The 11,013-nt window shown below is 41.0% G+C and overlaps 1 protein-coding gene across 1 annotated transcript; it reads left to right on the plus strand.

Annotated features, from left to right (window-relative positions):
- Positions 1-27: 27 nt before the first annotated feature.
- Positions 28-3,182, plus strand: LOC140878966 (uncharacterized). Its single transcript, XM_073282595.1, has 6 exons — positions 28-354; positions 453-680; positions 1,367-2,285; positions 2,360-2,652; positions 2,719-2,988; positions 3,093-3,182. Exons 1-6 carry the CDS (start codon positions 28-30, stop codon positions 3,180-3,182), a joined length of 2,127 nt encoding a protein of 708 aa, XP_073138696.1.
- Positions 3,183-11,013: the final 7,831 nt, after the last annotated feature.

The following is an 11,013-nucleotide window of genomic DNA, read 5'->3' on the forward strand; positions in this document are numbered from 1 at the left end:
AAAACTAGCAGCCAAAAATTAATAAATATGGAGATTGACAATCAGACTGTCCACAGTGGCCCGACCCTCTCTTTTGGGCCGGAAGATTTAAAAGGGGTTTCTAGCAACCATAATGATGCACTGGTAATAAGGGCCATGGTCGCAAATTATGATGTAGCTCGAATATTTGTGGATTCAGGCAGTTCTGTCAACGTTCTATTCCAAGAAGCAATAAATCAAATGGACTTGGGACAGTACAAGATGGAGCCCGTTGTAACATCACTCTTTGGTTTCACGGGTCATGCAATCCGACCTGTTGGGTTAGTGCATCTACCCCTAACTCTGGGAAAAGGCAACGGTCGCAAGACCAGGATTGTGAGTTTTATTATCGTAGACGCTCCATCTGCCTATAATGCCATACTAGGTAGACCTGCCATGACCACTTTCATGGCCTTGCATCAACTTTGCATCAGAAAATGAAGTTCCCAGTTGGCAATGAGGTCGGTGAAGTACAAGGTGATCAAGTCATTGCTCGCAAGTGTTATGTGGAGGAGGTAAGAATAGAGCAAAAGGTAGCTAGGACTAATAGTGTTGATAGACCTGGAATTTCTGGCATGGATAAAGTCAACTTGATAGATGACACATCTGTCAGTGCTGAAGAAGAAATTGAGGAAATAATGATTTCCCCTCCTTCTGGCATGGTAAAAATTGCTCGCACCCTTGAAACACGATTGAAGCAACCTCTACTGGAATGCTTGGAAAAAAATAAAGATGTTTTTGCATGTCGGTTTCAGACCTGGTAGGGGTCCATCGGGAAGTAGCAGAGCACAAGCTCAATGTGATAAAGGGTTGTCATCCTATTATTCAAAAGAAACGGCACTTCGGTCCTAAAAAAGACACGGTAATAAAAGAACAAGTAGACGAATTACTCAGAGCTGAACACATTGAGGAAATATATTTCCCAACCTGGTTGTCCAATATAGTTCCGGTGCCCAAGTCCTCTGGTAAATGGCGCATGTGTGTGGATTTTCGGGATCTGAACAAGGCATTCCCAAAAAACTGCTATCCGTTACCCAGAATTGATCAACTTGTCGATTCAACAGCAGGGCACGAGCTGCTCAGCTTCTTGGATGTCTATCAAGGGTATCATCAAATCCCACTAGCTAAAGAGAACAAGGATAAAGTGAGTTTTGTGACGTCAACAGGAACATATTGTTACGTGGTCATGCCGTTTGGACTCAAAAATATTGGGGCTACATACCAAAGGTTGATGGACAAAGTATTCGAGCAGTAAATCGGCAAAAATATCGAGGTCTATGTAGATGATATCCTGGTCAAGACCCGAACTACAGACCTGTTCATTACCGACCTAACTCACACTTTTCAGACTTTGAAGCACTATAAGCTTAAGCTAAACCCCAGCAAGTGTACTTTCGGAGTCCGAGTTGGAAAGTTTCTTGGTTACATGGTTACAAGAAGGGGAATCGAAGCTAATCCCGAAAAGGTCCAAGCCATCATTTCTATGAGCTCCCCCAAGAATATACAGGAAGTAAAGAGATTAACGGGAAGAATTACAGCACTGCCCCGGTTTATAAGCAGATCAGCAGATAAAAGCCTCCCTTTCTTTGAGGCACTACGAAAGAAGAAAAATTTTGAATGGAATGAGGAAAGTGAGAAATCCTTCCAGGACTTGAAGGCTTACTTAAAGCAATTGCCTGTGCTGAATAAGCCTACCCAAGGGGAAGCACTGTTCTTATATTTTGCGGTCACACCCCGAGAAGTTAGTTTGTTCCTGGTCAGGAGGGACGGAACAAATCATCAGCCTATTTATTTTGTGAGTCATGCCTTGAAGGGAGCCAAACTCAATTACTTAACTCAGGAAAATCTTGCTTTAGCTTTAGTCATCACTGCAAGAAAATTGCGTCCTTACTTTTTTTCACATCCTATCACCGTGCTCACCAACAGCATTCTGGGAAAAATAGCAACCAATCCAGATGCATCGGGGAGACTTATAAGATGGATTATAGAGCTGAGTGAGTATGACATCAGATTTGAGCCTCGGACAGCCATAAAAGCTCAAGCCCTAGCTGATTTCTTGGCAGAGACAGTTCAACTAGAACATGAAGAGCTATGGAAGATTTTTGTAGATGGGTCATCATGTAAGTCCGGGAGCGGAGCTGAAATTGTGATCATCTCACCTTGGGGTGAAGAAACTAATATTTCAATCAGATTAGACTTCAGAGCCTCAAACAATGAAGCAGAATATGAGGCCTTATTACTTGGACTCAAAGCAGCACGAAACTTGGGTATCTCCCGAGCTATTTTGTATTCTGATTCCCAATTAGCCATTCAACAGAGTAACGGAAAATTTGATGCAAAGATGGAAAGATGCTGAGGTATGCCAAAGCACTAGACAAAGACAAAGAAGGGTTCACCGAGTTGAACTTGGAGCTCATCCCCCGAACTGAAAATATCAAGGCAGACCACTTTTCCCGCCTAGCCAGTGCCCTCAGCAACCGGCCTGATCCCATTGTTCCAGATCGGGAAATTGTTTCTCAGCTAGAAAATCTCGATGATATTATAGCTCAGGTACCGGAAGGAGATTGGAGATATGATATATATCAGTATCTGACCAAGAAAGAATTACCAAGCGATAATAAGAAAGCTAGAGAGGTAAAAAGAAGGGCTCTGCGCTTTGTCATGATCGATCAAATCCTGTTCAAACGATCTTTCTCTTAGCCTTTGTTAAAATGTTTGGGTCCTGACGAGCCTAATTATGTACTACGAGAAATTCATGAAGGGTCTTGTGGCATTCACCTGGGCAGTCTTGCCCTAGCTCGAAAAGCACTTCTTGCGGGATTCTTCTGGCCTACTATGCGGAAAGACTCATCAGACCTGGTTAATTCATGTTATAATTGCCAAAGACATGCTAACCTACAGTGGAGACCTGCAGAGTACATGAAGGCAATGGTGGCCGCTTGTCCTTTTGATCAGTGGGGAATGGATATTGTAGGACCATTCCCTGGTCGACTATTTTTCTAAATGGGTGGAGGCCGAGCCCCTAGCTAAAATTACAGAAAATGAAGTGCTCAATTTTCTATGGAAAAATATAGTGTGCCGCTTCGGGATCCCTCGCAGGTTGGCATCAAACAATGAGAGACAGTTCTGTGGATCCAAAGTTTGAGCATGGTGCCAGGAAATGAAGATCGAACAGGTTTTCACCTCTGTAGCATACCCGCAAGGGAATGGACAAGTCAAAGTTACAAAGAGAACGATAGTCCAAGCTCTTAAGACACAACTGGATGCAGCCAAGGGCAAGTGGGTAGATGAACTCCCTTCTGTATTGTGGTCTTACCGAATTACAACTCGATCTGGTACGGGTGAAACTCCTTTCAGCATGGTGTATGGGACTGAAGTTGTTCTCCCGGCAGAAATTGGACAAGAAAGTGCTAGGATAATGGCATATGGGGCAAACAATCAAGAACTGCGAGCAATGGATTTGGACTTACTTGAAGAGCACAGGTCACGAGCTGCAATTAGGCTTGCATCCTATCGCAAGCAAATGACCCAGGCCTACAACAAAAGAGTATATCCTAAGGTTTTCCAGGAGGGAGACCTGGTTATGCGAAAGATACAACATCCAGGGGAAAGAGGAAAGCTAGAGGCCAAATATGAAGACCCATTCAAAGTGATAGGAAAAGCTGGAATAGCTGCATATTACTTAGAAGATGCCCAAGGCAAGAAGGGTAAAAGGCCATGGAATGCTCAGCACTTGAAAAAAATACTATCCCTACTAGCTCAGCTTGGGCCTCGTCATATAGCTCACTAAGCTGGTTCTTAACCAGCTGTCTTTTTACGTTATTTATTTTGTAAAAGTCAGTCCTGTTTTGTTTACTTCAGGGCCAGTCCTGTTTAGCGTCAATTTTGTTTTGGAACAGTATTGTTGCAAGAGTCAGTTCTGTTTTATGGAACCTATCCTATGATTTTTGGTAGCATTCTTTACTCAAAGCCCAGGCAGGTCTGACACTCAAAGTCCACCTCAGTGGCCCACATTAGTGGAATTCAAAGCCAAGGCAGGTCTGACACTCAAAGTCCACCTCAGTGGCCCACATTAGTGGAATTCAAAGTCCAGGAAGGTCTGGCACTCAAAGTCCACCTCAGTGGCCCACATCAGTGGAATTCAAAGCCCAGGCAGATCTGGCACTCAAAGTCCACCTCAGTGGCCCACATCAGTGGAATTCAAAGCCCAGACAAGTCTGGCACTCAAAGTCCACCTCAGTGGCCCACATCAGTGGAATTCAAAGCCTAGTCAGGTCTAGCTCTCAAAGTCCACCTCAGTGGAATTCAAAGCCCATGCAGGTCTGACACTCAAAGTCCACCTCAGTGGCCCACATCAGTGGAATTCAAAGCCCAGACAGGTCTGACACTCAAATTCAGTAATATTAAAAGCTTAGGCAGGACTGATGTCAAAAAACCCACACTTTGGTTTGTAATTAAAAATCCAAGTGTGGTTTGATCTCGAGAATTGCAATAGGGCTTAAATAGCTTATAAAATTGTGCTGATTTTTATTCCTCTAGTCCGGGTACATGTAGGTCGGGCTTTAATGATTCACAATGAATTTGATTTTCATTCATCTAGTCTGGGTACATGTAGGTTGGCTTTAATGATTCACAATGAATTTGATTTTCATTCATCCAGTCCGGGTACATGTAGGTCGGGTTTTAACAATTCACAATGAATTTGATTTTCATTCATCTAGTCCGGGTACATGTAGGTTGGGCTTTAATGATTCACAATGAATGATTTTCATTCATCCAGTCCGGGTACATGTAGGTCGGGTTTTAAAAATTCACAATGAATTTGATTTTCATTCATCTAGTCCGGGTACATGTAGGTCGGGCTTTAATAATTCACAATGAATTCGATTTTCATTCATCCAGTCCGGGTATATGTAGGTCGGGTTTTAATGACTTAATAGATTTTGGCTTGACTGTCATTCACAGTAAATCAAAGCATGATAGAATGTCAATATAGAAGCCCGAATTAGCCAAAAATATTCATTCACAAAAAAACAGAAACAATGTATCAGCCCGACTTGGGCAACAACAAAAAAAATCAATGACCACGCAGGGCCTGTAATATGGATCATATTGTTCAGAAAACCAAAAAATTAAGCAGGGGCATCGTGGGGCTTAGAGCTCTAGTAGGGATCTGATGTTTTCTCTGGCTCGGCTTCCTCATAATCCTCATCTGGTATGTCACCGAGAGCCTTCGTACAGTCCAGGAAAAGGGCGGGGTGCTCGGTCTCGGAGTATCCATTAGCCCTGAACTGGGCTAAGCACCCTTTAAAACCCTCATCAAATAAGGTAGCCGCCTTCTCCGCCACCTAGTTAGCAAAGTCCACGGAGTTCAGGAACTCTTTCTTCCCGACCTCCTTGACTGCCTCAAGCTCTTTGGTCAGGGCCCGCACTTTGCTCTCCAGCTCGATCTTGTCCACCTCTAGCTCAGCAATTTTGGTATTGGCAGTCTCCAGAGCAGTACGGCATGACTCAACTTTCGCCTTCATCCCGACCCGTTCTTCCTCATATTTCTTCTTCATCTCACGAGATTTCCGTGTGAGTTCAGAAATCCATGCTACAAAGTCCTCCTAGTTCATGGTGTGTTCCTCCCGGGCCTTAAAAGCTCGGCGGGTGATCTCCCCTCCCCAAGCTAGAGCCTGTGAAAATATAAAGGGTAAATGCCAGTTCAGTATACAAGGTAAGATTGAAAAATTGCAACATACCTGCAGGGATGCCAGAGCAAAGTTCTGTTCAGCTTCCAAGTTTGGCACCGCTTGTAGGATTTTTAAGTCAGAGCGGGAAATCAAGTTCTGCATTATGCCCAGGCACCCTTGGGGGTCGGGCTTTGAAAAAAAAGACATATCTGGAACCCCACTACTGGGTCCTTGCCACGAGCTCGAGATGAAGAAAAAATAAGCGGTTGGTGGAGCTCGGGTAGACCAGTGCTGCGTTGCTCCTTGGCCTTGGAGGTTTTCTTCTTAGATGGCTCTGTAGGAGGGGGCTCGGGATGAACACCGAACTCAACATCTTCTGTTTTCTTCCTCTTCAGATTCTTTAAGGCAGCTCTGAAATTAGCAGGCATGGCTGTAGATCTGATCCGGTCGTCTGAACAAATAGAAATAATATAATTAAATAAATTGACAAAAGGATTTAAATAAAGGTAGTACGGGTACAGGGGTACTACCTACATCACCTTGGATCTCTACTTTCTTCCCATTGAAGCCGTAATGACAGAGCAGATCGTCCTCAATTAGAGACTCGATATCGAAGATTTGCGCGGACATTGTGTTGATAAAATTTGTAAATTCATGAGTGGGCATAACTGGGGGATCGGGAGTTGTAAAATTCATAGCCCAATTGGACCGAAATTCTCAGGGCTAGTTTGGTTTAACAAAGAAATATCTGTTTGTCCAGCCCTTGTGTGAGCTAGGCTTACCTCTCAAAAATGGGTATTCGGGTCGCATGGAAATATAAAAATGTCCCGGGGTGGTTTTTTTAATTTGCAGGAAATAGATGAAATTTCCTATGTCTAATGGAATTCGAAAGAAACAGAAGAGGATACCTAATGATAAGATCGAACTAAAAGAGTTCGGGGATAATTGACTTGGACACACGCAAAAATATTGACAAATGTGTGACACGCAGCTCGGGATAGGAAATCTTAAACCCATTTTTACCTGGTCTAGGCTAAAGCTTAAAAAGTCAAGGGGAGGCTTGTGAGCTCGATCCATCTGACCTGGGATTAAGAGGTCATAACCCTCAGGCATCCGTGATCTATCCCTAATGAAAAGACCTAGGTCGGGACTTAGATGGGAGGCCAATACCTCAAACCATGGTTTACCCTTAGCAGATAATCGGGCTTCGTCCGACCTAAGTCTGTGCAGTCGTTTCAATTTTTCCTCTCGAGTCTCAGACAAGTCCAGATCTGAGCTGGAATTATCAGAGTCAGGGGGCTCGGGGTTGTCATGGGGAGAGTTAGGTGCTTCAACAAATTATACTATTTATTTAATAGAAGTCTCATCCGGGGAAGACATGTTAACTAACCTAGTTAAAGGGAGGTAAGACTTACAAATCGAAGGACTGCGGTGGTGTAGCGCGGTATTGATATACACAGGACGGGAACAGGCAGTCCGGGTCGGGCGAGCTCTCGAAATTTTGAAAGAGTAACAACGCGAGTGAAACGTAAAAATCAAAATTTTTACTGAAATATATATATATATATATAGGTGGTGAATTGATCTGGACCGTTGATTTTTAATTTGATCTACGGCTCGAGACGGGACAAGTCAGGGTCTTCTCAGCTTTGGGAGGTGAACCGTCAGAGGGCATCTGGCCCGTTCATTAAAATCACATCACGCGGATCCTGATCTGGACCGTCTAAAAGAAACACATGACATGAATTCAATTTTGGGCTGTTCGAATGAAGCATGGGTAGTTCGGGATCCAGATTTAATTATTGGTCTAAAATTTATTCTTCTTTCAAACCAATTAGGGAGGTACTATTGATACCCCGGGAAATTATTTTAACCCAAACCCGTTCATTATGGGTGTATGAGGGTTGGCCCAATTATTGGATTATTATTAGGAAAGGTCCAGCCCAGTTTTCTACCTGTTAGGTCTTGTCCTGACCTGAGATGTTATTATGAGCCGACCCGAGTTGGGGCTCAATGGACTAAGCATACATTCCTATTTCAAGTAGGACTATGATGCTTTGGATATAAGCTTGATCATTCTACAGATATTCATGAGATAGAGATAGACTCAAAAACGGTCCAATGATTGAAGAGTCCTACCACAAGACGTGTTATAATTCGACTAGGTAACTTACTCTATTTTTTACTATAAATACAGGTACTGTTATGGTTGTGTTCATTCATTACTCATTATTCACTATTCATCACACATTCACATTCACACACTCATATCTTTCGGTTTTCGCATTAATCATACCCTCTTCCTTCAAGACACTGACTTAGGCATCAGAGGGGTCACGTCGAAAACACTTTCGGCGTCACTTTGACCTAGTTGTTGCTTGCGCAGAACTTGGTGGTACCCGACCTGACCTGCTTCATCGAAGATTTGGAGGATCCATTCTACCAGACCGAACCCGAGGTAAAAAATCGATATCATCACTTAGCTTTCTAAATGGGTTCTAAAATGAAGCTTATAACATGAGCTTCAAAAGCTTCTCCCCATTCTTTGATCCAACGACAGACGAAGGCTAGATCGGGGAGGCTTTCGCAACTCGCAATAGAGGCATTTTGTGAAGAGATAAGAGTTAAGAGCCATAAATTGTAGGAGAGAACAGGGGGTGAGAAAAACATCGGTTAAACCAAAAAAACCGATCGAACTTATTTAAATCGAAAATTCGGTTGGTTCGGTTACTAAAAAAACATAATCGATCGGTTCGATTTTTAAAATTTCGGTTCAGTCGGTTCGATTTTGACCCAACCCTAGTGTGGTGTGTTTGAACTTTCTAATGACCCTATATGATTAATTTTTATTAATATCTACCCAAATTAATTTTTATTTGTGTAATGCTACATTTACATAGAGTGTTACACGTTGGGTTACACATTACACTTGAAATTATATGATTATCCTACATGCATTTTTGAAAGATTTTTTTCAAATAAAGTGCAGGGATAATCATGTGATTTCAAGTGTAATGTGTAACCCCACGTGTAACACTTCGTGTACATGTAGCATTACATTTTTTATTAATATCTACCCAAATTAAAATATTTATCAATTAATTATTATTTATAATAACTATGTTAGGATTGAAAATGTGTTTAGAGGGGGTGAATAAGAACTTTTAAAATATTTTGATAATTTATCTAGTTTTGCTTAAAAATTTATTTGATGCAAGAATTGCACTGGTAATTGCAAAAATTCTCACAAACAAAGTTTGAGTTGGTTGCTAAGGCAGATTGAATATGCAGTTTAATAATACAAGGAATTTTTTATGGAATTTTGAAGTTTAAGCTTCTATGTCTCCCCTTATTCTATTTTTAGAAGAATTTTCACTAGAAAATTTTGATTTATACAGTTTTATTTACAAACTCAATCCAACCGACTATTTGATTAGAAGTCCTAGCAACTTTGTCTCAACAAGACACTCTCTCAAATCATAATAGTTTCTGATAAAGTTACAACAACAAACAATAAGTAATTTCGATCTTCGAAGGCTTCAAGATTTGGCACTTGTTGATCAGTAAGTTGATCTGACGATATAGTAAATGTGTCCTTGTAGCTCGAAAATTCGATCTTTTTTCTAACAAAATTAGAAGGCACAAATCTCTTGATTTCTTATAATAGTGAAAAAAAATTCCTTCAAAATCTTCATACTCCTCAAGTATTTATAGGTGTCACTAAGTATAGCCGGTGCAATCTTGTTCCAAATATAGCAAACAATTGTGCAGAGCATGCCACGTGTTTTTGTCATCATTCCAAAATTAATACAGTCGCGCGGGAATCTTTTGGATGATAGATATATACAAAAACAATGGTGTTGGGTTAAGCATGCATGTCCCAATAGATCATCAAATTTGCTCAACAAAAGAGAAACGTGTAGTTATTTTTATTAGTAAAAAGCAAGATATTGAACCTCATACTAATAAGGATATTAATACACCCGATCAAACAGACGAAATAGCTTTGATGCGCTATTCACAACAATTAGATTTTCGGCGAGGTATAATCAAAGGTTCTATACGGGCTCAAAGGCCAGCTACGACTTCCGGACTCCTTGCCAAGACCCGCCCCTATCCAAAGAAGGATAAAAAACCCGTAAACTACTCAAGAAACGAGATTGGAATCAAGTGAATTGGCAATTAGAAATGAACCTCGGAAGCCCTATTTATAGGTGGAGATCGGAAGCTCCGAACTCCCGATTGGAAGCTCCGATTTGCATGCACGCCATGTTGCAGTAACACAACGATCGGAAGCCCCGAATGCCCCTTCAGAAGATCCGATCTCCTGAGTGTACGATCAGCGTTGACACGTAACAAATTGCATGGCCTAACTGAGATCGGAAGCTCCGACCATGTTCGGAAGTTCCGATGTCTCACGTAGCTTCCAAACTGCTTCGTCCCTTCCGATTCCTGTCCAAGTCAAACTCTCAAATATTTGACAAATTTTGACATTTTGGAGTTGATTTATTGATCTGTTTGATCAAATTAAAATCCCTTAATCATGCTTAACTTAATTCAACTTGTTTGGTCATGTTAATCATATAAATGGGCTACTACATTATATGCATTATGATTATTGTAGTCTATCTACTGTTGATTTATCAAAGAAATCAGTGCATGATAAAAAAAAAAGAAAAAAAATGAAGAAGATCTGCCTTGAAAAATAAAAATGGGCAGAGAGAGAGAGAGAGAGAAATATTTTGTCTCCCAATGGATCAAAAGGAAAAAAAAAGAGATCAAGGCAAAAAATAATAATAATAATAATAATAATAATAATAATAATAATAATAATAATAATAATAATAATAAGAGAGAATCATGCAAAAAGAGAAGTTTGCATTGTGCAGATTTTCATACTCTCTTATTTGTTATATCCTTACCCTTCTTTCATAAGTCATTACTGAGGCCACATTACAAGATAATAAGTCCTACTTGATTTGTGTCTGCAAGTTTCTAAGATAGTGGAGAAGTGTATGCAAGTGAGCTTATGCGTGTATTGGTGTACGACTTGAACTATTGTGAGGTTTTGCATTGAATGGAACTGTGAAGTGTGCATGACACTCGTTGATGACCGTATACACACGGACGTTCGCGGCTATGTTTAGTTGAAATGTTTGGATATTGAAATTGTTTCGTTTTTAGCATTTTAACACCTTTATTAATCATGCATTGATTTAATTGCTAAGACACACATGTTTAAATCATGGTTAATTTCGTTACGAAATATGAGCTCGAAACTTATTTTTGGTTTTGTGTTGCTAGAGGACGAGCAAGGTTC

This window comes from Henckelia pumila, chromosome 2 (genome assembly GCF_033568475.1).
Source record: "Henckelia pumila isolate YLH828 chromosome 2, ASM3356847v2, whole genome shotgun sequence".
Classification (NCBI taxonomy): Eukaryota; Viridiplantae; Streptophyta; class Magnoliopsida; order Lamiales; family Gesneriaceae; genus Henckelia; species Henckelia pumila.